At 51.6% G+C, this 25,059-nt stretch overlaps 1 protein-coding gene and 1 long non-coding RNA gene across 4 annotated transcripts; both read left to right on the top strand.

Annotated features, from left to right (window-relative positions):
* Positions 1-1,996: 1,996 nt before the first annotated feature.
* slc35b2 (solute carrier family 35 member B2) lies at positions 1,997-20,635 on the top strand. 2 transcript variants are annotated; one of them, XR_013574394.1, is made up of 5 exons: positions 1,997-2,201; positions 5,178-5,359; positions 14,996-15,156; positions 19,255-20,467; positions 20,513-20,635. XR_013574394.1 is itself a non-coding variant. In XM_078535368.1 (4 exons), the coding sequence occupies exons 1-4, from the start codon at positions 2,185-2,187 to the stop codon at positions 20,188-20,190; spliced, it is 1,296 nt and encodes a 431-aa protein (XP_078391494.1). In that variant the 5' UTR covers positions 1,997-2,184; the 3' UTR covers positions 20,191-20,635. The 2 variants fall into 2 exon arrangements, 1 of the variants encoding a protein (XP_078391494.1); XM_078535368.1 differs by having other exon boundaries at positions 19,255-20,635.
* A 397-nt stretch (positions 20,636-21,032) lies between these two features.
* LOC144673621 (uncharacterized) lies at positions 21,033-23,839 on the top strand. Of its 2 annotated transcripts, XR_013574396.1 has the most exons (6): positions 21,033-21,146; positions 21,193-21,237; positions 21,284-21,328; positions 21,421-21,691; positions 21,875-21,919; positions 22,012-23,839. It is a non-coding gene; the product is annotated as an uncharacterized LOC144673621 (long non-coding RNA). The 2 variants fall into 2 exon arrangements; XR_013574395.1 differs by lacking the exon at positions 22,012-23,839 and having other exon boundaries at positions 21,875-21,938.
* Positions 23,840-25,059: the final 1,220 nt, after the last annotated feature.

Raw genomic sequence — 25,059 nt, 5'->3', positions numbered from 1 at the left:
AAGGACAGCAGATTTCCTTCCCTAAATTAGTGAACCAGATGGGCTTTTATGACAATCTGCAATGGTTTTATGCTCGTCATCAGACTTTTAATTCCAGATTTTTATTGAATTCAAATTTCACCATTTGAACCCGGGTCCCCAGATCATTACCCTGAGTCTCTGGAATACTAGTCAGTGACAATACCATAATGCCACCGCCTCCCCTCAAGCCAATATTGTTTTAAACCTGCTTCCTGCAGCTTCTCCCTTTAAAGGTTGGAGCCTTTCTCTCTGCCCCTTACTTTTAACTTCACTTACCAGGACATTTTCCAGATTCCTGTCCCTCCTTTGATTAGAAGGTCTTTTTGGGACTTTCTCCTGTTTCACTCCCTGGTTTTAGGGACTTTCTTCTTTAGTTTCTGGAACCTGCTCCTGCAGTTCACTGTCCTGCATCCAGCTTCTCCTGGCAGCTGGTTTCAACCTTAGCTTGAGACCTACTATCCGTCCCTCTCCTATGCTGCTTCTGTTAGCAGCTCCTTCCAACTGTTTCTAAAGGAGCATCCTGTTGCTTGGCAACAGCACAGTTTTTTTCTACCTTGTGTTTGCTTTGCCTTCCCTTCAAGAGTCATAAAACCTTCATTAAAATGCAAGCATCGTTTGAAGTGAAACTAAAACCCAGCTTACATACTTTTAACCCACAAATACAGAAATACAAATTAAACTTATATAGCTTATTCCCAACATACCTTAATGCACATATAATTCTATTTCCTAACACTGAGGAAAGAATAAATAGACTGGGCTTTTATTCTCTGGAGTTTAGGAGAATGAGAGGTGATCTCATTCAAACATACAAAATTCTTACAGGGCTCTACAGGATAGATGCAGAATGCTTTCCTTTGCTGGGTGGCTGGGTCAAGAACCAGGGGACACAGTCTCAGAATAAGGGGCAAATAATTTAGGACTGAGATGCGGAGGAATTTCTTCAGTCAGAGGTTAATGAATCTTTGGAATCTCTGCCCCAGAGGCCTGTGGAGGCTCAGCTGTTTATGTTCAAGGCTAGGATCGATTGATTTCTACATATTAAAAAAATATCAAGGGATAAGGAGATAGTGCAGGAAAATGGCATTGAAGTAGAAGGTTAGCCATGATCTCTCTGAAGGACAGGGCGAGCTCGGAGGGCTGAATGGACTGTGGCTCCTCTTTCTCATGTTCTTATTCCTTATGTTCCTAATCCACTCTCTTGTAGCCCAGGATGAGGGCCCTCACAAACAAAAACAGAAAATGCTGGAAAAACCCATCCGGTCGGACAGCGTCTGTGGAGAGGGAGACAGAGTTAAGGTAGGAGTCGGTGTGACTCTTCAGGACTCTGAAGAAGAGTCACACGGACTCGACACGTTAACTCTGTCTCTCTCTCCACAGACGCTGTCCGACCAGATGGGTTTTTCCAGCATTTTCTGTTTTTGTTTCAGATTTCCAGCATCTGCAGTATTTAGCTTTTATCTGAAGGATCTCATTCCCTATTGTTTAGTGTGGTGGCACTGCAAACGGTCCTCCCGCCCGCCGGGGGCGCTGCAGTCTGTCCTCCCGCCCACCGGGGGAGCTGCAGTTAGTCCTCCCGCCCGCCGGGGGAGCTGCAGCCGGTCCTCCCGCCCGCCGGGGGAGCTGCAGTTGATCCTCCCGCCCGCCGGGGGAGCTGCAGCTGGTCCTCCCGCCCGCCAGGGGAGCTGCAGTTAGTCCTCCCGCCAGTCGGGGGAGCTGCAGTCGGTCCTCCCGCCCGCCGGGGGAGCTGCAGTCGGTCCTCCCGCCCGCCGGGGGAGCTGCAGTCGGTCCTCCAGCCCGCCGGGGCGCTGCAGTCGGTCCTCCAGCCCGCCGGGGCGCTGCAGTCGGTCCTCCAGCCCGCCGGGGGAGCTGCAGTCGGTCCTCCAGCCCGCCGGGGCGCTGCAGTCGGTCCTCCAGCCCGCCGGGGGAGCTGCAGTCGGTCCTCCAGCCCGCCGGGGCGCTATCGCGGGCGGGTAACGAGTTTGGTTTCCCGGCCTCTCCTCCCTCCGTCGCCGGGAAGTTGCCACCAGCGGTCGGGCAGCCGGAAAGGCCGAGGCTGGATCCGCGGCTCCGGGTGATGCTGGATCAGGGACGACAGGAAGCCCGGGCTCCGGGGACAGGATCAACCTGAACCCGAGAGCGGCACAGACCCAACCGGCAGCGATGGAGCCCGAGTGGAGGTGGGGGGGACAGAGAGAGGGGGGGGACCGGGGGGGGGAAAGAGGTGGTCGGGGGGGGAGAGGTGTCGGGGGGGAGAGGGACCATGGGGGGTGGGGTGAGAGAGGGGGAGGACGGGGAGAGAGGGGGAGGGAAAGGGAGAGAAGGAGGGGGAGAGAGAGAGGGGGGGTGGGGGGGGGGAGAGAGAGAGGGGGGGTGGGGGGGGAGAGAGAGAGAGGGGGGGTGGGGGGGGAGAGAGAGAGAGGGGGGGTGGGGGGGGAGAGAGAGAGCGGGGGGGTGGGGGGGGAGAGAGAGGGGGGTGGGGGGGGAGAGAGAGAGGGGGGGTGGGGGGGGAGAGAGAGCGGGGGGTGGGGGGGGGGGAGAGAGAGCGGGGGGTGGGGGGGGGAGAGAGAGGGGGGGTGAGGGGGGGAGAGAGAGGGGGGGTGAGGGGGGGAGAGAGAGGGGGGGTGAGGGGGGGAGAGAGAGGGGGGGGAGAGAGAGAGGGGGGGTGGGGGGGGAGAGAGAGGGGGGGGAGAGAGAGAGGGGGGGTGGGGGGGGGAGAGAGAGAGGGGGGGGAGAGAGAGAGAGGGGGTGGGGGGGGAGAGAGAGGGGGTGGGGGGGGAGAGAGAGAGAGGGGGGGGAGAGAGAGGGGGGGGACGGGGGGGAGAGAGAGGGGGGGGACGGGGGGGAGAGACGGGGGGGAGGGAGAGAGGGGGGGACGGGGGGAGGGAGAGAGTTGGGGGAGAGAGAGAGGGAGGGAGAGAGAGGGGGACGGGGGGTAGGGAGAGGGGGGACGGGGGGAGAGAGAGTTGGGGGGGAGAGGGAGGGGAGGGAGGGGAGAGGGAGGGGAGGGGGGAGAGAGAGATAGAGGGAGGGGAGAGAGAGAGGGAGGGAGGGGAGGGGAGAGAGAGAGATAGGGGGAGGGGAGAGAGAGAGATAGGGGGAGGGGAGAGAGAGAGATAGAGGGAGAGAGAGAGATAGGGGGAGGGGAGAGAGAGAGATAGAGGGAGGGGAGGGGGGAGGGAGAGGGGGGAGAGAGGGAGGAGGGGGGGAGGGAGAGAGAGAGGAAGGATGGAGAGGGGTGGGATGGGGTGGGGGGGAAGGAGAGAGGGGGAGGGAGGAGGGGGAGGGGGGAGGTAGAGGGAGAGGGGGGAGGGAGCGGGGTGGGGGAAGGAGAGGGGTGGGAGGGGGTGGAGGGAGAGGGGGTAGGCAGGGGGGGGGAGGGAAAGAGGGGGGACGGGGAAGGAGGGGGAGAGGGGATGGGGGATGGTGAGAGGGGGGTAGGGGTGGAGAGAGAGGTGGTGGGGTAGGGGGGTGGGAGGTGGAGAGAGGGGGTGGGGGTTGGAGAGAGGGGGTAGGGGGTGGAGAGGTGGGGTAGGGGGTGGTGAGAGGGGGTAGGGGTGGAGAGAGAGGGGGTGGGGTGGGGTAGGGGTGTGGAGAGAGGGGGGTGGGGGTTGGAGAGAGGGGGTGGAGGGAGGGGGGTACGATGGGGAGGAGGGGGTGTGCGGACGGTGGGGAGGAGAGGAGGGGTTGGAGGGATAGAGGAGGAGGGTTAGTAAGTTTGCGGATGACACAAAGATTGGCCGGGTGGTTAACAGTGAGGTTGAGTGTCTTGGGCTACAGGAAGATATAGATGGGATGGTCAAATGGGCAGATAAGTGGCAGATGGAATTTAACCCTGAAAAGTGTGAAGTGATACACTTTGGAAGGAGTAATTTGACAAGGAATTCAATGAACGACATGACACTAGGAAGTTCTGAGGAACAGAGGGACCTTGGCGTGTGTGTCCATAGATCTCTGGAGGCGGAGGGGCATGTTAGTGGGGTGGTGAAAAAGGCATATGGGACACTTGCCTTTATCAATCGAGGCATAGATTACAAAAGTAGGGAGGTCATGTTGGAGTTGTATAGAACCTTGGTGAGGCCACAGCTGGAGTACTGTGTGCAGTTCTGGTTGCCACATTATAGGAAGGATGTGATTGCACTGGAGGGGGTGCATAGGAGATTCACCAGGATGTTGCCTGGGATGAAACATTTAAGTTATGAAGAGAGGTTGGATAGACTTGGGTTGTTTTCGTTGGAGCAGAGAAGACTGAGGGGCGACCTGATCGAGGTGTAGAAGATTGAGGGGCATGGACAGGGTGGATAGGGGGCAGGTGTTCCCCTTGAAGGGTCAGTCACGAGGGGACATTAGTTCAAGGTGAGGGGCAGGAGGTTTAGGTGGGATGTGAGGAAAACCTTTTTTACCCAGAGGGTGGTGACGGTCTGGAATGCGCTGCCTGAGAGGGTGGTGGAGGCGGGTTGCCTCACATCCTTTAAAAAGTACCTGGATGAGCACTTGGCACGTCATAACATTCAAGACTATGGGGCCAAGTGCTGGTAAATGGGATTAGGTAGGTAGGTCAGGTGTTTCTCACGTGTCGGTACAGACTCGATGGGCTGAAGGGCCTCTTCTGCACTGTGCGATTCTGTGAGGGGGAGATAGAGAGGGGGGAAGTTGGTGAGAGAGAGGGGGAAGGAGGGAGTTGGAGGGAGGGAATTGGAGTGAGGGAGAGAAAGACAAGGGGGAGTTGGACGGAGGGAGAGAAGGACAAGGGGGAATTGGAGTGAGGGAGAGAAAGACAAGGGCGAGTTGGACGGAGGGGGAGAAGGACAAGGGGGAGTTGGACGGAGGGAGAGAAGGACAAGGGGGAGTTGGACGGAGGGAGAGAAAGACAAGGGGGAGTTGGAAGGAGGGAGGGAATTGGAGGGACAGAGTGAGAAAGGAGGGAGTTGGAAAGAGAGAGAGGGGGAATGAGAGAGGGAAGGAGAGCAATGGGGGTGAAGCAGGGTAGGAGAGTGTAGAAATATTGTGGAATGAAATTAGGTAGAGAAATGGGGCTGAGAGGGCTGGGTGTGGGAATAACAGTGGGATGGAGGGATGGTGAGAGAAGCTACACGGAGTGTGTGTGTGATAGCAGAGATACAGCACGGGGTTAATGTTTTGACCTTGTATTTCAGCTCCCTGTTTGCTCTGATGTTTGCAATGACTCCAGCCAGTGCCCAGGATTCCGATCTTGATGGAGCTTGGTCTGATTTTTGGATTCTGCGTTTTTTTATTAATCTTGCTGGTTATGCTACCATCATCCTCCCAGGATATCTACTTGTTCAATACTTCAAGAGGAAAAACTACCTGGAGACAGGTAGATGCTGTGTGGCAGGAAGTCACAGACCAGCTGGGTGGGGGTGGGGGTGTGTGGTAGAGCTCTCTGTCCAGCTGGGTGGGGGTGGGGTTGTGAGGTAGAGCTCTCTGTCCAGCTGGGTGGGGTGGGGGGTGTGAGGTAGAGCTCTCTGTCCAGCTGGGTGGGGGTGGGGGTGTGAGGTAGAGCTCTCTGTCCAGCTGGGTGGGGTGGGGGGTGTGAGGTAGAGCTCTCTGTCCAGCTGGGTGGGGGTTGTGTGGTAGAGCTCTCTGTCCAGCTGGGCGGGGGCGGGGGTTGTGTGGTAGAGCTCTCTGTCCAGCTGGGTGGGGGTGGGGTTGTGAGGTAGAGCTCTCTGTCCAGCTGGGTGGGGGTGGGGCTGTGTGGTAGAGCTCTCTGTCCAGCTGGGTGGGGGTGGGGGTTGTGTGGTAGAGCTCTCTGTCCAGCTGGGTGGGGGTGGGGCAGTAAGAGGCCCAGTAACACTTTTTCAAAAGTTTTATTAACAAAGAAAAATAAAAGAAAACTTAAGCACCCAAGATTACAGTTACGCAATTAAGGTTAGTCTTACAAAACATTCCCCCAAAATTCTCTACTTGGTCAAATCCACAAGTAATCACTTTCCAGGCAACACTGCCTGAAAGATATTTAAATATGAAATCCAGTAATATCTCACAAGGATGTCGCTTCAGTAAAGGTATACCACATAACCTTTACCCTCTTCCATTTTATGGTATGGCACAAGGCACAAAAACCCAAAAGGAAAAGTCAGTCAACTGTGGCTAACAAAGGATGTTGAGGATTGTATAAGATTAAAGAGAAGGCCTATAACATTGCCAGAAATAATAGTAAACCTGAGAATTGGTTGGATTTTAGAATGCCACAAAGGAGGGCCAAGAAACTGATAAAGGGAGAATGGAATATGAATGTAAAGCAGCAAAAAACAAAAACAGACTGTAAAAGCTTCAATAGGTGCGTAAAAAGGAATCTCAGAATTTTAATGGCACAGAAGGAGGCCATTTGGCCCATCATGTCTGCACCGGCTCTCCAAATGAGCATTATGACATAGTGCCATTGCCCTGCCTTTTCCCTGTACTCCTGCACATTGTTTCTATTTAAATAATCATCTAATGCCCTCCTGAATGCCTCGATTGAACCTGCCTCCACCACACTTCCAGGCATTGTATTCCACACCCGAACCACTCATTGTGTGAATAAGTTTTTTCTCACCTCACGTTTGCTTCTTTTACAAATCACTTGAAACCGTTGCCCTCTCATTCTTGACCCTTATACGAGTGGGAACAGCTTCTCCCTATCCAATCTATCCGGCTCCCTCAGGATTTTGAACAACTCTATCAAATCTCCTCTTAGCTTTCTCGTCTCCAAGGAGAACAGACCCAACTTCTCGATTTCTTCCTTCGTAACTGAAGTTTCTCATCTCAGGAACCATTCTTGTAAACCTCTTCTGAACTCTTTCCAATGTGTTCACATCCATCCTTATAGTGTGGTGCCCAGAACTATATACAATATTCCAGCTGAGGTCTAACAAGTGTCTTATATAAATTCAGCATAACCTCCTTATTCTTGTACTCTATGCCCCTATTAATAAAGCCCTGGATACTATATCAAAATTTCATCCCTTATTTTATATTGTCTGTCCATGATCTTCCTACCAAAATGCATCACCTCACACTTCTCCATATTGAACTTCATCTGCCACCTATCTGCCCACTCCACCAACTTGTCTATGTCCTCTTCAAGTTCCACACTGTCCTCCTCACAGTTCACAACACTCCCAAGCTTCGTATCATCCGCAAACTTTGAAATTGTCCCCGCACGCCAAGACCTAGATCATTAATATACATCAGGAACAACAAGGGTCCCAATACCGAACTCCACTACAAACCTTACTCCAGCCCAAAATATATCCATTGACCATTACTCTCTGCTTCCTATTTTCAGCCAATTTTGTATCCGTGTTGCTCCTGTCCCTTTTATTCCTTGAGCAATAACTTTTCTCTCAAGTCTTGTGTGGCACTGTATCAAATGCCTTTTGAAAGTCCATGTACACCACATCAACAGCATTACCCTCATCGACCTTTTCTGTTACCTCTTCAAAAAACTCCAAGTTAGTTAAATACGATTCCTCCTTTAGAAATCCATGCTGGCTCTTCCTTATCAACCCTTATTTTTCCATGTGACAACTAACTCTACCCCAAATGATTGTTTCTAGAATCTTGCCCAACACTGAAGTTAAACTGATTGGTCGGTAAATGCTGGGCTTATCCTTACAACCTTTTTGGAACAAGGGCATAAGACAAGTGTGGCTCCATTGTAGGCAGAGTCAGAATTTATAATGGGAAGCAAAGAAATGGCAGAGTGGCTAAATGATTGTTGTGTGGCTGACTCACTGAGGAAGATACAAGAAATACAAACCTACAAACGAGGAGCAGGAATAGGCCACTCGGCCCCTCGAGCCTGCTCCGCCATTCAATAAGATCATGGCTGACCTGATTGTAACCTCAACCCCCACATTCCCTCCTATCTCTGATAGCTTTTCACCCCTTTGCTTATCAAGAATCTATCTAGCTATACCTTAAAAATGTTGCCTTTTGAGTGAGGAAGAAAGTTCCAAAGACACTCCAACCCTCAGAGAAAAAATTTCTCCTCATCTCAGTCTTAAATGGGTAACCCCTTATATTTAAAACAGTGATGCCTAATTTTAGATTCTCCCATAAGCGGAAGCACCCTTTCACATCCACCCTGTCAAGACCCCCTCAGAATCTTGTAGGTTTCAATCAAGTTGCCTCTTACTATTCTAAACACCAATACAAGCCTAGCCTGTCCAACCTTTCCTTATAAGACAACCTGCCCATTCTATGTAATAGTCTAGTAAACTTTCCCTGCACTGCTTCAGATGCATTTACACCCTTTAAATAAGGAGCATAACCTCCCTATTCTTGTGTTAAATTCCCCACCCAATAAACAACATCCTATTAGCTTTCCTAATTATCTGCACATTAACCTTTTGCGATTCATGCACTAGGACACCCAGATTCCTGTGCAATCTCTCACCATTTAGATAATATGCTGCTTTTTTATTCTTCCTGCAAAAAGGGACAGTTTCACATTTTTCCACATTATGCTCCATTTGCCAGATCCTTGCCCACTCACTTAACCTATCTTTATCCCTTTATATCCTTCTTATGCCCTCTTCACAATTTACTTTCCTGCCTATCTTTGCATCACCAGCAAATTTAGCCACCATGCCATCTGTCCCTTCATCCAAGTCATTTATATAAATTGTAAAAAGCAGAGGTCCCAGCACTGATCCCTGTGGCACACCACTCGTTACATCTTGCCAACCAGAAAATCACTCATTAATGCCTACTGTTTCATAGAGTCATCGAGGTCTACAGCACAGAAAAGGGCCCTTCGGCCCATCGAGTCTGCGCCAGTCAAACAAGTACCTAACTATTCTAATCCCATTTTCCAGCACTAGGCCCATAGCCTTGTATGCCATGGCATTGCAAATGCACATCCAAATACTTCTTAAATGTTATGAGGGTTCCTGCCTGTACCACCCTTTCAGGCAGTGAGTCTTACCCTCTGGGTGAAAAAAATCTTCCTCACATCCCCTCTAAACCTCCTGCCCCTTACCTTAAATCTATGCCCCCTGGTTATTGATCCCTCCACCAAGGAGAAAAGTTCCTTCCTGTCTACCCTGTCTATGCCCCTCATTTTATACACCTCAGTCATATCCCCCCTCAATCTCCTCTGCTCCAGGGAAAATAACCCAGTCTATCCAATCTCTCCTCATAACTAAAACTGTCCAGCCCAGCCAACATCCTGGTAAATCTCTTCTGCACTCTCTCTAGTGCAAACACATCCTTCCTATAATGTGGATTCCAGAACTGCACACAATACTCTAGCTGTGGCCTAACCAGCGTTTTATACAGTTCCAGCATAACCTCCCTGCTCTTATATTCTGTGCCTCGGCTAATAAAGGCATGTATCCCATATGCCTTCTTAACCACCTTACCTACCTGTCCCGCTACCTTAAGGGACCGGTGGACATGCACACCAAGGTCCCTCTGATCCTCGGTACTTCCCAGGGTCCAACCATTCGTCATGTATTGTTTGTCCTGCCCAAGTGCATCACCTCACACTTATCTGGATTAAATTCCATTTGCCACTGATCAGCCCATCTATATCCTCCTGTAACCTAAGGCTATCCTCTTCACTATATACTAGCCCACCAATTTTCCTGTCATCCACGAACTTACTGATCAACCCTCCTACATTCAAGTCTAAATCATTTATATAAACCTCAAACAGCAAGGGACCCAACACTGATCCCTGTGGAATCCCACTGGACACAGACATCCAGTTACAAAAACACCCCTCGACCATCACCCTCTGCTTCCTGCCACTCAGCCAATTCTGGATCCAATTTGCCAAATTGCCTTGGATCCCATGGGCTCTTACCTTCGTTATCAGTTTCCCATGTGGGACCTTATCAAAAGCCTTGCTGAAGTCCAAGTAGACTACATCAAATGCATTGCCCTCATCTACACACCTGGTCACCTCTTCGAAAAATTCAATCAAATTGGTCAGACATGACCTCCCCTGATCTAAACCATGCTGACTGTCCTTGATTAATCTCTGCCTCTCCAAGTGTAGATTAATTCTGTCCCTCAGAATTGCTTCCAGTAGTTTCCCCATCACTGAGGTTAGACTGACTGTCCTGCAGTTCCCTGGTTTATCCCTTCCTCCCTTCTTGAATAACGGTACCACATTGGCTGTCCTCCAGTCCTCTGGCACCTCTCCTGTGGCCAGAGAGGTATTGAAAATTATTGCCAGCGCCCCAGCTATCTCCTCCCTTGCCTCACTCAACAGCCTGGGATACATTTCATCCAGGCCTGGAGATTTATCTACTTTTAAGCCTGCCAGACCACTTAGAACCTCCTCCCTTTCTATGCTAATTTCTTTAATTATATCACAGTCCTTCTGCCTGATTTCCATACCCACGTCGTCCCTCTCACTTGTGAACACCAACACAAATTAATTTAGAACCCTGCCTACGTCTTCCGGCTCCACACACAAATTGCCACTATGGTCCTTAATGGGCCCTACTCTTTCCCCAGTTATCCTCTTACTCTTAATGTACTTGTAAAATAACTTTGGATTTTCCTTTATTTTACCTGCCAATGTTTTTTCATGCCCCCTTTTTGCTCTCCTAACTTCCTTTTTAAGTTTCCCCCTGCACATTCTATACTCCTCTAGGGCTTCCAATGTTTTGAGCCCTCGGTATCTGCCATAAGCCTCCCTTTTTCTCTTTATCTAGTCCTGTATATCCCTCGACATCCAGGGTTTCCTGGATTTGTTGGTCCCACCCTTTGTCTTTACTGGAATATGTTGGCTGTGTACTCTCCCTATTTCTTTCTTGAATGAGTTCCACTGCTCTGATGAAGATTTACCTAAAAGTAGCTGCTCCCAGTCCACTCTGGCCAAATCATATCTGATCTTATTAAAATCGGTCTTCCCCCAATTTAGAACTCTGATTTCTGGCCCATCCTTGTCCTTTTCCACGACAACCTTGAATCTAACAGAGTGATGATCACTATCTGCTCCCCCAGCAATACCTCTCCCACTTGCCCGGCTTCATTCCCTAAAATTAAGTCCAGGACCGCCCCCTCTCTTTTAGGACCTTCTATGTACTGGCTTAAAAAGCTCTCCTGGATGCATTTTAAGAATTCCGCTCCCTCTAAATGTATCACAATATGACTAACCCAGTTAATGTTGGGGAAGTTGAAATCTCCCACTATTACTACCCTATTTTTTTTACACTTCTCTGAAATTTGCCTACATGTCCGCTCTTCTATTTCTCTCTGACTGTTTGGGGGCCTATAGTACACTCCCAGCAATGTGATTGCTCCTTTTTTGTTTTTCAGGTCTACCCATATGGCTTCATTTGAGGAGCCTTCTAAGATCTCATCCCTGCAGGACACTCATCCCAGACTGCTTCACTGCCATGCTGACTGCAGGACACTCATCCCAGACTGCTTCACAGCGATGCTGACTGCAGGACACTCATCCCAGACTGCTTCACAGCAATGCTGACTGCAGGACACTCTTCCCAGACTGCTTCACAGCGATGCTGACTGCAGGACACTCATCCCAGACTGCTTCACAGCGATGCTGACTGCAGGACACTCTTCCCAGACTGCTTCACCGCGATGCTGACTGCAGGATACTCTTCCCAAACTGCCTCACCGTGATGCTGACTGCAGGACACTCATCCCAGACTGCTTCACAGCAATGTTGACTGCAGCACACTGTTCCCAGATTGCTTCACTGCGATGCTGACTGCAGGACACTCTTCCCAGACTGCTTCACAGCGATGCTGACTGCAGGACACTCATCCCAGACTGCTTCACAGCGATGCTGACTGCAGGACACTCTTCCCAGACTGCTTCACAGCGATGCTGACTGCAGGACACTCTTCCCAGACTGCTTCACTGCGATGCTGACTGCAGGACACTTCCCAGACTGCTTCACATGATGCTGACTGCAGGATACTCTTCCGAGCTTCCTGTTAGCTGGTCAATTTTCTATCCATCCCAATAAGTTACCCCAACACTAGCTGCCTATAATCCAATTAAGACACACACACATACACAACATAGACACAGACACCACTAAACTCTATTTTAAAAAAATAATTTCCAATAACATTATAGACATCAATATCTCTTTATGACAACAGCACATCCACCGCTTCCCCTTTATCCACAGCACATGTCACTTCCTGAAGGAACTCCAGTAAATTGGTTGAACATCATTTCCCTTTCACAAAATCTGCCACAATTGTAAATCCAAGGGACTAGGGAGATTGAGGAGTTGAAGGGAATTAGTATGAATAAGAAGGCTGCATTGGAGAAATTAATGGGACCGAATGCTGATAAGTCCCGGGACCTGATATTCTACGTCAGCTGTTGAAAAAGGTAGCTATGGAGATGCGTGGGCGATCAGCTTCCCAAATTTGATAGATTCTTGACAATTGCTGCAGATTGGAAGGTAGTGAATGTCACCCCACTATCTGAGGGAGGGAAAGAGAAAACCGGGAACTTCAGTCCTATTAGCCTTCTATCATATTTCTCCTTCAGTTTATAAGCTTTGCTAATGAACGGCTTTTTCTCCTCTTCACTGCAAGCATTCCACAGCTCGCCAAGCTTCTTTGCTACATCACCAATAGATAAGCCAGGACTCTCAGCTTTGATATTAGCCTTCTATCAGTAGTAGGGAAAATGCTAGGATCAATTCTAAAGAATGTGATAAATGGACACTTGAATAATAATGATCTGATTGGACATAGCCAACAATGGCAAATTATCTGTGACGAACCCGTTGGGAGTTTTTTGAGCATCTTATTGACCAATTTGATAAAGGGGAGTCGGTGAACCTAGTATACTTGGATTTTCAGAAGGCTTTCAATAAAGTCCCCCACAGGAGGTTGGTTAGCAACATTGAAGCACATGGGATAGGAGGTAATATACTGGCATGGATTGAGGATTGGAAAACAAGGGCAGCAGATAGTTGGGAACACCACCACCGGGAAGTTCCCCTCCAAGCCACTCACCATCCTGATTTGGGAATTTATCACTGTTCCTTCACTGTCGCTGGGTCAAAATCCTGGAAATCCCTCCCTAACAGCACTGTGGGTGTACCTACACCACACGGACTGCAGCGGCTCAAGAAGGCAGCTCACCACCACCTTCTCAAGGGCAACTAGGGATGGGCAATAAATGCTGGCCCAGCCAGTGAGGCCCACATCCCTTAAATGAATTTTAAAAAAAGACAGAAAACAGGGTAGGAATAAACAGGTCATTCTCACATTGGAAGGCGGTGACTAGTGGGGTACTGCAAGGATCAGTACTTGGGCCCCAGCTGTTCACAATATATATCAATGATTTGGATCTGGGGATCAAATGTAATGTTTCCAAGTCCGCCGATGACACATAGTTGGGAATATGTGTCGTGTGGAAAATGCAAAGCGGCTTCAAGAGGATTTGGACAGACTTAGTGAGCGGGCAAGATCTTGGCAGATGGAATATAATGTGGACCACGTCGGTAGGAGGAACAGATGTGCAGAATAAATGGTAAGAGATTAGAAAATGTACAAAGGGACCTGGGTGTCCTCGTCAATAAGTCACTGAAAGCTAACAGGCAGGTGCAGCAGGCAATTAGAAAGGCTAATGGTATGTTAGTCTTTATTGCAAGAGGATTTGAGTACAGGAGTACCAACATCTTGCCTCAATTATACAGAACCTTGGTTAGGCTGCACCTGGATTACCGTGTGCAGTTTTGGTCCCCTTACCTTAGGAAGGATATTATTGCCATAGAGGGAGTGCAACGAAGGTTCATCAGACACGTTCCCGGGATGGCGGGACTGTCCTGTGAAGAGAGGTTGGGGAAACTGGGCCTGTTTTCTCTAGAGTTTCGAAGAATGAGAGGTGATCTCATTGAAACCTACAAAATACTTCAAGGGATAGACAGGGTAGCTGCAGGTAAGATGTTTCTTCTGGCTGGGGAGTCGACAACCAGGAGACACAATTTCAAAATAAGGGGGAAGCCACTTAGGACCAAGATCAGGAGAAATTCTTCTACTCAGAGGGTTGTGAATCTTTGGAATTCTCTACCCGAGAGGGCTGTGAAAGCTCAGTCACTGAGTATGTTTAAAGCAGAGAGTGACAGATTTCTAAATACCAATGACATGAAGGGATACGGGGATAGAGTGGGGGAAAAGGCATTGAAGTGGATGGTCAGCCATGGTCTTGCTGAAAGGCAGAGCAGGCTTAATGGGCTGAATGGCCTCCTCCTGTTCCTGTTGCCCCATGTATAAAATCCCACTAAACAAGTGCCAGCTTGATTTACCTTAACTCCCCAGTCAGATTCCCGGTTAAACTTTTATCTCTAAATTAGCCCTTTATTAGCCATGCAATCCTTTCATAACTCATCTTTCCCCCAATTCCGGCCTATTGCCCCGCCTTATTTTAATTGCCCCTCTTTAGGTGGTTGGAATTTCAGCTGCCTGGGCCCGAGCTCTGGGATTTCCTCCCTAAACCCCTCCTTCCCTTTCTCTCTCTCTCTCCCCCCCTCCTTTAAGACTCCTTAAAATCGAACTCTTTGACCAAGCTTTTGGCCCCTGGCCTAGTGTCTCCTTATATGGCTCAGTGCCTGGTTTTATTGAATCACATTTCTGCGCGGAGTGTTGGGGATTTATCTTCTTGGTTAGTGCTGCTGCCTCCCAGCTCCAGGGACCCGGGTTCGATCCTGACCTCAGGTGTCTGTCTGTGTGGAGTTTGCGTGTTTTCCCCGTGTCCGTGTGGGTTTCTGCCGGATGCTCCGGTTTCCTCCCACTGCCCAAAGACACTGGCCTGGTGGATTAGCTGCAGTAAATTGTCCCCCACTGTGTGTGTGTGTGTGCCCTGTGATGGACTGGTATCCCACCCTGGGTGTACCCTGCCTAGCGCTCATTGCCTGTCAAGATAGGCTCTGACTTCTCCACGACCCTGAATGGGATGAAGCAGCTCTGGAAAAGCGAGTGACTGACTGTTATCTCCTCTCTCCCCTCTGCTGTAGGCCGAGGTCTCTGTTTCCCTCTTGTTAAAAGCTGCGTATTTGGGAATGAGCTAAAGTCTGGAGCGCAGGAAGAACCTGCTGCAACTTCACGAACCGAGGCGACAGAATCATCCTTCACCAAACAGACGTTAAAGCTGCTGGCCTGTGTCCTTGGACTGCAGGTGACTGACCACTCTAACCACTGACCCCCCGTCTGGCCCGCCCCCTGCACCCCCCTCGCCCGGCCCCTGCGCCCCCCTCGCCCAGCCTGCACCCCCCTCGCCTGTCCTGTACCCTCCCCCTCGCCCGGCCTGTACCCTCGCCCGGCCTGTACCCTCGCCCAGCCTGTGCCCCCCCCTCGCCCAGCCTGTGCCCCCCCTCGCCCAGCCTGTACCCCCCTCGCCCAGCCTGTGCCCCCCCTCGCCCAGCCTGTACCCTCGCCCGGCCTGTACCCTCGCCCAGCCTGTACCCCCCCTCGCCCAGCCTGCACCCCCCTCGCCTGTCCTGTACCCCCCCCCCCACCTCGCCCGGCCTGTACCCCCCCCCCTCGCCCGGCCTGTACCCTCGCCCGGCCTGTACCCTCGCCCAGCCTGTACCCTCGCCCGGCCTGTACCCCCCCTCGCCCAGCCTGTACCCTCGCCCAGCCTGTACCCCCCCTCGCCCGGCCTGTACCCTCGCCCGGCCTGTACCCCCCCTCGCCCAGCCTGTGCCCCCCCTCGCCCAGCCTGTACCCTCGCCCGGCCTGTACCCTCGCCCAGCCTGTACCCCCCCTCGCCCAGCCTGCACCCCCCTCGCCTGTCCTGTACCCCCCCCCCCACCTCGCCCGGCCTGTACCCCCCCTCGCCCGGCCTGTACCCCCCCTCGCCTGTCCTGTACCCCCCCCCACCTCGCCCGGCCTGTACCCCCCCCCCTCGCCCGGCCTGTACCCTCGCCCGGCCTGTACCCTCGCCCAGCCTGTACCCTCGCCCGGCCTGTACCCTCGCCCGGCCTGTACCCTCGCCCAGCCTGTACCCTCGCCCGGCCTGTACCCCCCCTCGCCCAGCCTGTACCCCCCCTCGCCCGGCCTGTACCCCCCCTCGCCCGGCCTGTACCCCCCCTCGCCTGTCCTGTACCCCCCCCCACCTCGCCCAGCCTGTACCCCCCCTCGCCCAGCCTGTACCCCCCCTCGCCCAGCCTGTACCCCCCCTCGCCCGGCCTGTACCCCCCCTCGCCCAGCCTGTACCCTCGCCCAGCCTGTGCCCCCCCTCGCCCGCCTCCTGCGCCCCCCTCGCCCAGCCTGTACCCCCCCTCGCCCAGCCTGTACCCCCCCTCGCCCGGCCTGTGCCCCCCCTCGCCCAGCCTGTACCCTCGCCCGGCCTGTACCCTCGCCCAGCCTGTACCCCCCCTCGCCCAGCCTGCACCCCCCTCGCCTGTCCTGTACCCCCCCCCCCACCTCGCCCGGCCTGTACCCCCCCTCGCCCGGCCTGTACCCCCCCTCGCCCGGCCTGTACCCCCCCTCGCCCGGCCTGTACCCCCCCTCCCCTCGCCCAGCCTGTACCCCCCACATCGCCCGGCCTGTACCCCCCCCCCTCGCCCAGCCCGCCCCCTGTAACCCCCCCACCCCAGCCTTGTCCGTCGGCCTGGATCACTCCTTGCCCAGCTAGCCCTCCCATCAACCCTGTGCTCCAGATTTCTGCCCCCCCCCTTCACTCACCCCGTTGCAGGCCTTGGCTCACCCCCACTAACCAGACCCCTAACCCCACCCAACCCCACCACCCTTCTCCGCACTTCACTCCCATTGGCCTGTGCCATGTCCCCACTCGGTCCCTGTAAGCCCTCACTGATATACAAAGTTATTTACTCTGTCGTGTGGATTCCTGTGCTGTATGTTTGAGCTCACTATGCACATAGAAGGTTAAAGCACAGGTGGAGGCCAGTGTGCCTGTGCTGACTCTTGGAAACATTTAATCCAATTAATCCCCTGCTTTATCCCCACAGCCCTGCAAATTTCTCCATTTTAATTCATTTTTGAGATTTGATATTCAATTTACTCCCACTGCTCTTTCAGACAGCACGTTACAGATCACAGTGACTCCCACTGCCCTTACAGACAGCACGTTCCAGATCACAGCGACTCCCACTGCTCTTACAGACAGCACGTTCCAGATCACAGTGACTCCCACTGCCCTTACAGACAGCACGTTCCAGATCACAGCGACTCCCACTGCCCTTTCAGACAGCACGTTCCAGATCACAGTGACTTCCCCCACCCTTACAGACAGCACGATCCGGATCAGAGTGACTCCCACCACCCTTACAGACAGCACGTTCCAGATCACAGCCACTCCCACAGTCCTTTCAGACAGCACGTTCCAGATCACAGTAACTTCCCCCACCCTTTCAGACAGCACGTTCCAGATCACAGCGACTTCCCCCACCCTTACAGACAGCACGTTCAGATCACAGCCACTCCCACAGCCCTTTCAGACAGCACGATCCAGATCACAGTGACTTCCCCCACCCTTACAGACAGCACGTTCCAGATCACAGTGACTTCCCCCACCCTTACAGACAGCACGTTCCAGATCACAGCCACTCCCACAGCACTTTCAGACAGCACGTTCCAGATCACAGTAACTTCCCCCACCCTTTCAGACAGCACATTCCAGATCACAGCGACTTCCCCCACCCTTACAGACAGCACGTTCCAGATCACAGCCACTTCCACAGCCCTTTCAGACAGCACGTTCCAGATCACAGCCACTCCCACAGCCCTTACAGACAGCACGTTCCAGATCACAGCGACTTCCACCACCCTTACAGACAGCACGTTCCAGATCACAGTGACTTCCCCCACCCTTACAGACAGCACGTTCCAGATCACAGCGACTTCCCCCACCCTTACAGACAGCACGTTCCAGATCACAGTGACTTCCACAGCCCTTTCAGACAGCACGTTCCAGATCACAGCGACTTCCACAACCCTTACAGACAGCACGTTCCAGATCACAGTGACTTCCCCCACCCTTACAGACAGCACGTTCCAGATCACAGCGACTTCCCCCACCCTTACAGACAGCACGTTCCAGATCACAGTGACTTCCACCACCCTTACAGACATCACGTTCCAGATCACAGCGACTTCCCCCACCCTTACAGACAGCACGTTCCATATCACAGTGACTTCCACTGCCCTTTCAGACAGCACGTTCCAGATTACAGCGACTTCCACCACCCTTACAGACAGCACGTTCCAGATCACAGTGACTTCCCCCACCCTTACAGACAGCACGTTCCAGATCACAGCGACTTCCCCCACCCTTACAGACAGCACGTTCCAGATCACAGTGACTTCCACAGCCCTTTCAGACAGCACGTTCCAGATCACAGTGACTTCCACCGCCCTTACAGACAGCACGTTCCTGATCACAGCGACTTCCATCGCCCTTTCAGACAGCACGTTCCAGATCACAGTGACTTGTGTAAAAAAGAAAGTTACTTGTGTTGCCTCAGGTTTTTTGCCAATCGCCTGAGAATGTATCCTGTAGCTAACAGTTACTGGGAACAGTTTCTCCTTATTTACTCTGGCAAAACCTAAATCAAATAACTTATTGGTTCACCTTTTATTGATAGTTTAAGAGCCTAGCAAGACTGGAATTGGCATTGTTTTATTGTCCTCTCCCTCACCCTGTCTTTTTGTGATACACAGGGTTGGGAAGAGATTGGGGGTGGTGGAAACAGTAACCACACCACGAGGAGATCTGATTCTCATAACCCCTGGGTCTTAACACCAGTGGATGGAGAGATGGTGATGTGATAATGGACTCGCATACCAGAGGCCCGGGCTAATGTTCTGGGACATGGGTTCAAATCCCACCATAGGAGCTGGTGGAATTTAAATTCAACTAATTAATAAAAGAAATGTGGAATATAAAGCTAGCCTCAGTAACGATGACAATGAAATTATCATCAGTTGTCACAAAAAGCCACCTAGTTCGCTCATGTCCTTTAGGTCCTTATCTGGTCTGGCTTACGTGGGACTCCAGACCCACAGCAATCTGGTTGACTTCTCTCTGAAATGGCCCAGCAAGCCACTCAGTTCAGAAGGGCAGCAAATGCTGGCCTTGCCAGTGATGTCCATGTGGCCCACTTACAGAAAAAGAGAGGCCAGTAATACTGAACACCAAAGATGTCTGCTGCTCCAAAATTTGATAAGGAGGCCCCCAGAGGTGAGAGGGCAACCACATTTCACCTTATTCTTTGGATTTCCCCAGTCAGCAGTTGTTGGTTTCTCTCTCCAGGTTTCCTACCTGACCTGGGGGGTCCTACAGGAACGGGTGATGACCAAAGCATACGGGAGAACAGAGACTGATCCTGGGGTGAAGTTCCGCGACTCCCAGTTCCTGGTTTTTATGAATCGTATCCTGGCTGTCACAGTCGCCGGCCTGTGCTGTGCTCTCACGAAGCAGCCTCGCCACGGGGCACCCATGTATAAATATTCCTTCGCCTCTATCTCCAACATCTTGAGCAGCTGGTGCCAGTACGAAGCCTTGAAGTTCATCAGCTTTCCCACCCAGGTACTGGCCAAGGCTTCCAAAGTCATTCCCGTCATGTTGATGGGCAAGATCGTGTCACGCAAGAGCTACGAGTACTGGGAGTATCTGACAGCCATGCTCATCTCAGCTGGAGTCAGCATGTTCCTCCTGTCCAACACTCAGAACAAACACCCGTCCACTGTCACCACTTTCTCGGGCATCGTGATCCTAGCTGGTTACATCCTCTTTGATAGCTTCACCTCCAATTGGCAGGACGCCCTTTTCAAGTACAAGATGTCCTCTATCCAGATGATGTTTGGAGTGAACCTCTTCTCCTGTCTCTTCACCGTTGGCTCTCTCCTGGAGCAGGGAGCTTTCTTCCAGTCTCTAGCCTTCATGCTACAGCACCCAGAGTTTGCCTTTCATGCTGGACTGCTGTCAATCTGCTCTGCCTGTGGACAGCTCTTTATCTTCTACACCATTGGCCAGTTTGGAGCTGCTGTCTTCACCATCATCATGACCCTCCGTCAGGCCTTTGCCATCCTCCTGTCCTGCCTTATCTACGGCCATTCAGTCACCATGGTGGGTGGCCTGGGCCTGGCCACTGTCTTCCTCTCCCTCTTCCTGCGGGTATATGCGAGAAGCCGGATGAAGAGTAAGAAGAGGACAGCCCAGTGCCAGACCCCTGTGCAGAAGGTGTAACTGAAAACAAGGCTCATTATCAGGCTCGTTTTCGATAGACACTTAGTATGTTGGACAGTCTTGTTTTTACATCCGTTAGTGAGGGGACTGCAGTGGACACGCGCCATTGGAAAATGGATCAGAATCAAGATGAGACAGCATGTCCAGAACAGTTTCCCACCTTCACTCTGCTCCCGTTCACCCCCAAGACACAGCCCACACTCCTTCATCCCCACCCAGACAGAACACACAGGTGCAGAGCCCACACTCCCTATCCCCACCCAGACAGAACACACAGGTACAGAGACCTCACTCCCTATCCCCACCCAGACAGAACACACAGGTACAGAGCCCTCACTCCCTATCCCCACCCAGACACAACACACAGGTACAGAGCCCTCACTCGCTATCCCCACCCAGACAGAACACACAGGTACAGAACTCACACTCCCTATCCCCACCCAGACACAACACACAGGTACAGAGCCCTCACTCCCTATCCCCACCCAGACACAACACACAAGTACAGAGCCCTCACTCCCTATCCCCACCCAGACACAACACACAGGTACAGAGCCCTCACTCCCCCATCCCCACCCAGACACAACACACAGGTACAGAGCCCTCACTCCCTATCCCCACCCAGACACAACACACAAGTACAGAGCCCACACTCTCTATCCCCACCCAGACAGAACACACAGGTACAGAGCCCTCACTCCCTATCCCCACCCAGACAGAACACACAGGTACAGAGCCCTCACTCCCCCATCCCCACCCAGACACAACACACAGGTACAGAGCCCTCACTCCCCTATCCCCACCCAGACAGAACACACAGGTACAGAGCCCTCACTCCCCTATCCCCACCCAGACAGAACACACAGGTACAGAGCCCTCACTCCCTATCCCCACCCAGACAGAACACACAGGTACAGAGCCCTCACTCCCTATCCCCACCCAGACAGAACACACAGGTACAGAGCCCTCACTCCCCCATCCCCACCCAGACACAACACACAGGTACAGAGCCCTCACTCCCTATCCCCACCCAGACAGAACACACAGGTACAGAGCCCTCACTCCCCCATCCCCACCCAGACACAACACACAGGTACAGAGCCCTCACTCCCTATCCCCACCCAGACAGAACACACAGGTACAGAGCCCTCACTCCCCCATCCCCACCCAGACACAACACACAGGTACAGAGCCCACACTCCCCCATCCCCACCCAGACACAACACACAGGTACAGAGCCCTCACTCCCTATCCCCACCCAGACAGAACACACAGGTACAGAGCCCACACTCTCTATCCCCACCCAGACAGAACACACAGGTACAGAGCCCTCACTCCCTATCCCCACCCAGACAGAACACACAGGTACAGAGCCCTCACTCCCCCATCCCCACCCAGACAGAACACACAGGTACAGAGCCCTCACTCCCTATCCCCACCCAGACAGAACACACAAGTACAGAGCCCTCACTCCCTATCCCCACCCAGACAGAACACACAGGTACAGAGCCCACACTCCCCCATCCCCACCCAGACACAACACACAGGTACAGAGCCCTCACTCCCCTATCCCCACCCAGACACAACACACAGGTACAGAGCCCACACTCCCCCATCCCCACCCAGACATAACACACAGGTACAGAGCCCTCACTCTCTATCCCCACCCAGACAGAACACACAGGTACAGAGCCCTCACTCCCTATCCCCACCCAGACAGAACACACAGGTACAGAGCCCTCACTCCCCCATCCCCACCCAGACACAACACACAGGTACAGAGCCCTCACTCCCCTATCCCCACCCAGACAGAACACACAGGTACAGAGCCCACACTCTCCATCCCCAGCCAGCACAGTGCACCACCGCTTCCTTCACTGCCAGACAATGCTGCTCTAATACTCCTGCAGTTCTGCTACACTGAACTCCTTTTTGTGGTACAGTGTTCCACACTGTGTGAAGAACAGTTTTACTGAAATCTCTCCGGAATTGGCCTGCTTCCAATCAAACATTTCATCCATTTGCCTAATGCCTGACACCAGCAGCAAAAAATCTAACTGCCCTGTCAATGTCCTTCACAATTCTGAGCACCTCAACTCAGTCATTCCTTATCCTCCTATGTTTGACACAGTATTAGCCTGTTTATCACAATCTAACTCTCGGTTCCCTGGCAACATTGGGGTGAGCCAGCACTACACTCTGTCCAAAGTCAATCTAAGGTGTGGAGCCCAGAATTGTACACAGTGCTCCAGGACAGGTCTTAACTAGAGGCTTGTCTAGCTCTACGAAACTTCCCCCCCCCCACCCAACCCCCTATCCCTGTCTTTATATCGCAAACCCCTAGTACAAAGGCTAACATTCTCTTATCCTTTTTGATCTTTTTAATATACCTGACGACTACATTTCAGTCATCTGTATACATGGATGGTTTCAGTCAATCTGTTTTCAGACCTTTCCAGCAGGTCACCATTTAAACATACTCTAATTATCCAAATGTTAGAATCATGTATATGAGGTGGAGAGTACACTAAGTGTTAGGATGTGGGTGTATATGGAGTGGGAGAGTTACTGAGTGTTAGGATGTGGGTGTATATGGAGTGGGAGAGTTACTGAGTGTTAGGATGTGGGTGTATATGGAGTGGGAGAGTTACTGAGTGTTAGGATGTGGGTGTATATGGAGTGGGAGAGTTACTGAGTGTTAGGATGTGGGTGTATATGGAGTGGGAGAGTTACTGAGTGTTAGGATGTGGGTGTATATGGAGTGGGAGAGTTACTGAGTGTTAGGATGTGGGTGTATATGGAGTGCGTGTGTTACTGTGTTAGGATGTGGGTGTATATGGAGTGGGAGAGTTACTGAGTGTTAGGATGTGGGTGTATATGGAGTGGGAGAGTTACTGAGTGTTAGGATGTGGGAGTATATGGAGTGGGAGAGTTACTGAGTGTTAGGACGTGAATGTGTATGGAGTGGGAGAGTTACTGAGTGTTAGGATGTGGGTGTATATGGAGTGGGAGAGTTACTGAGTGTTAGGATGTGGGTGTATATGGAGTGGGAGAGTTACTGAGTGTTAGGATGTGGGTGTATATGGAATGGGAGAGTTACTGAGTGTTAGGATGTGGGTGTATATGGAGTGGGAGAGTTACTGAGTGTTAGGATGTGGGTGTATATGGAGTGGGAGAGTTACTGAGTGTTAGGATGTGGGTGTATATGGAGTGGGAGAGTTACTGAGTGTTAGGATGTGGGTGTATATGGAGTGGGAGAGTTACTGAGTGTTAGGATGTGGGTGTATATGGAGTGGGAGAGTTACTGAGTGTTAGGATGTGGGTGTATATGGAGTGGGAGAGTTACTGAGTGTTAGGATGTGGGTGTATATGGAGTGGGAGAGTTACTGAATTAATCTTGTGTATATGGAGAGGGGGTGTATACTGAGTGTTAATGTTGTATAAATGGAGAGGGAGTGTATACTGAGTGTTAATGTTGTATAAATGGAGAGGGAGTGTATACTGAGTGTTAATGTATAAATGGAGAGGGAGTGTATACTGAGTGTTAATGTATAAATGGAGAGGGAGTGTATACTGAGTGTTAATGTCGTGTATGGTGAAGGGTGAGTTGGAATCACTGTTCAATAAAATATTATAAAATACCTTGTTATTTCTCATCTTTTGCTATTCTTTGAAGCAGTGTTCAAAAGATCCTCTGTGTTTATAATGAGCTTAGAATCCTAGAGTGGTTACAGTGCAGGAGGAGGCCATTCAGCCCATCGTGTCCATGTCACACCCCACTTTAACTTGGGTCTTTGTAAGGTAGTTAATGAGAATAATTGAAGCAGAAATGGCTACCAGGTAATCCTTTTATTGTATCTGATCAAGTCCAGACACGCACACGGCTTTTAAGCATTGTAAGCACAAATAAACAAATTACCCCTTTTATTTCTGTGTAGACAAGTTTCATCCATCCTGACCATAAATTAAGGAAAGCTCAGAGGTTTATAGGTTTCTGGTCATGTAACCATCCTTGCTAAGCCATTCTGACACAACTAGTGTTCTAAACAAGACTCCCCCAAAGTGAGAGTTGCTGCAAACTTCCAGGTGCCAACTTGTTTCCCAGTCTGTCCTACATCCCACTTCTCATCGAGTTATACAGCACAGAAACAGGCCCTTCGGCCCATCGTGTCCGTGGCAGCCATCAAGCACCTATCCTAATCCCATTTTCCAGCACTTGGCCCATAGCCCTGTAGGCTGTGGCGTTTCAAGTGCTCATCTAAACACTTCTTAAATGTTGTGAGGGTTCCTGCCTCTACCATCCCCTCAGGCCCAGTTCCAGATTTCAACCACCCTCTGGGTGAAAACATTTTTCCTCAAATCCCCTCTAAACTTCCTGCCCCTTATCTTAAATCTATGCCCCCTGGTTATTGACACCTCCGCTAAGGGGAAAAGTTTCTTCCTATTTACCCTATCTATGCCCCTGATAATTTTGTGTACCTCTTTCAGGTCCCCCCTCAGCCTTCTCTGCTCCAAGGAAAACAACCCTAGCCTATCCAGCCTCCCTTCATAACTGAAACGCTCCAGCCCAGGCAACATCCTGGTAAATCTCTTCTGCACCGTCTCCAGTGCAATCACATCCTTCCTATAATGTGGTGATCAGAACTGCACACAGTACTCCAGCTGTGGCCTAACCAGCATTTTATACAACTCCAACATAACCTCCCTGCTCTTATATTCTATGCCTCGGCTGATAAAGGCAAGTATCCCATGTGCCTTCTTAACCACCTTATCTACCTGTGCTGCTGCCTTCAGGGATCTATGGACATGTACTCCAAGGTCCCTCTGTGTTTCCTAGGGTCCTACCATTCATTGTGTATTCCCTTGCTG

The sequence above is a fragment of the Cetorhinus maximus genome, unplaced genomic scaffold (genome assembly GCF_964194155.1).
Source record: "Cetorhinus maximus unplaced genomic scaffold, sCetMax3.hap1.1 HAP1_SCAFFOLD_414, whole genome shotgun sequence".
Lineage (NCBI taxonomy): Eukaryota > Metazoa > Chordata > Chondrichthyes > Lamniformes > Cetorhinidae > Cetorhinus > Cetorhinus maximus.
The sequence above is the reverse complement of the archived record's forward strand: the minus strand, read 5'-3'. Positions and strand labels throughout refer to the sequence as shown.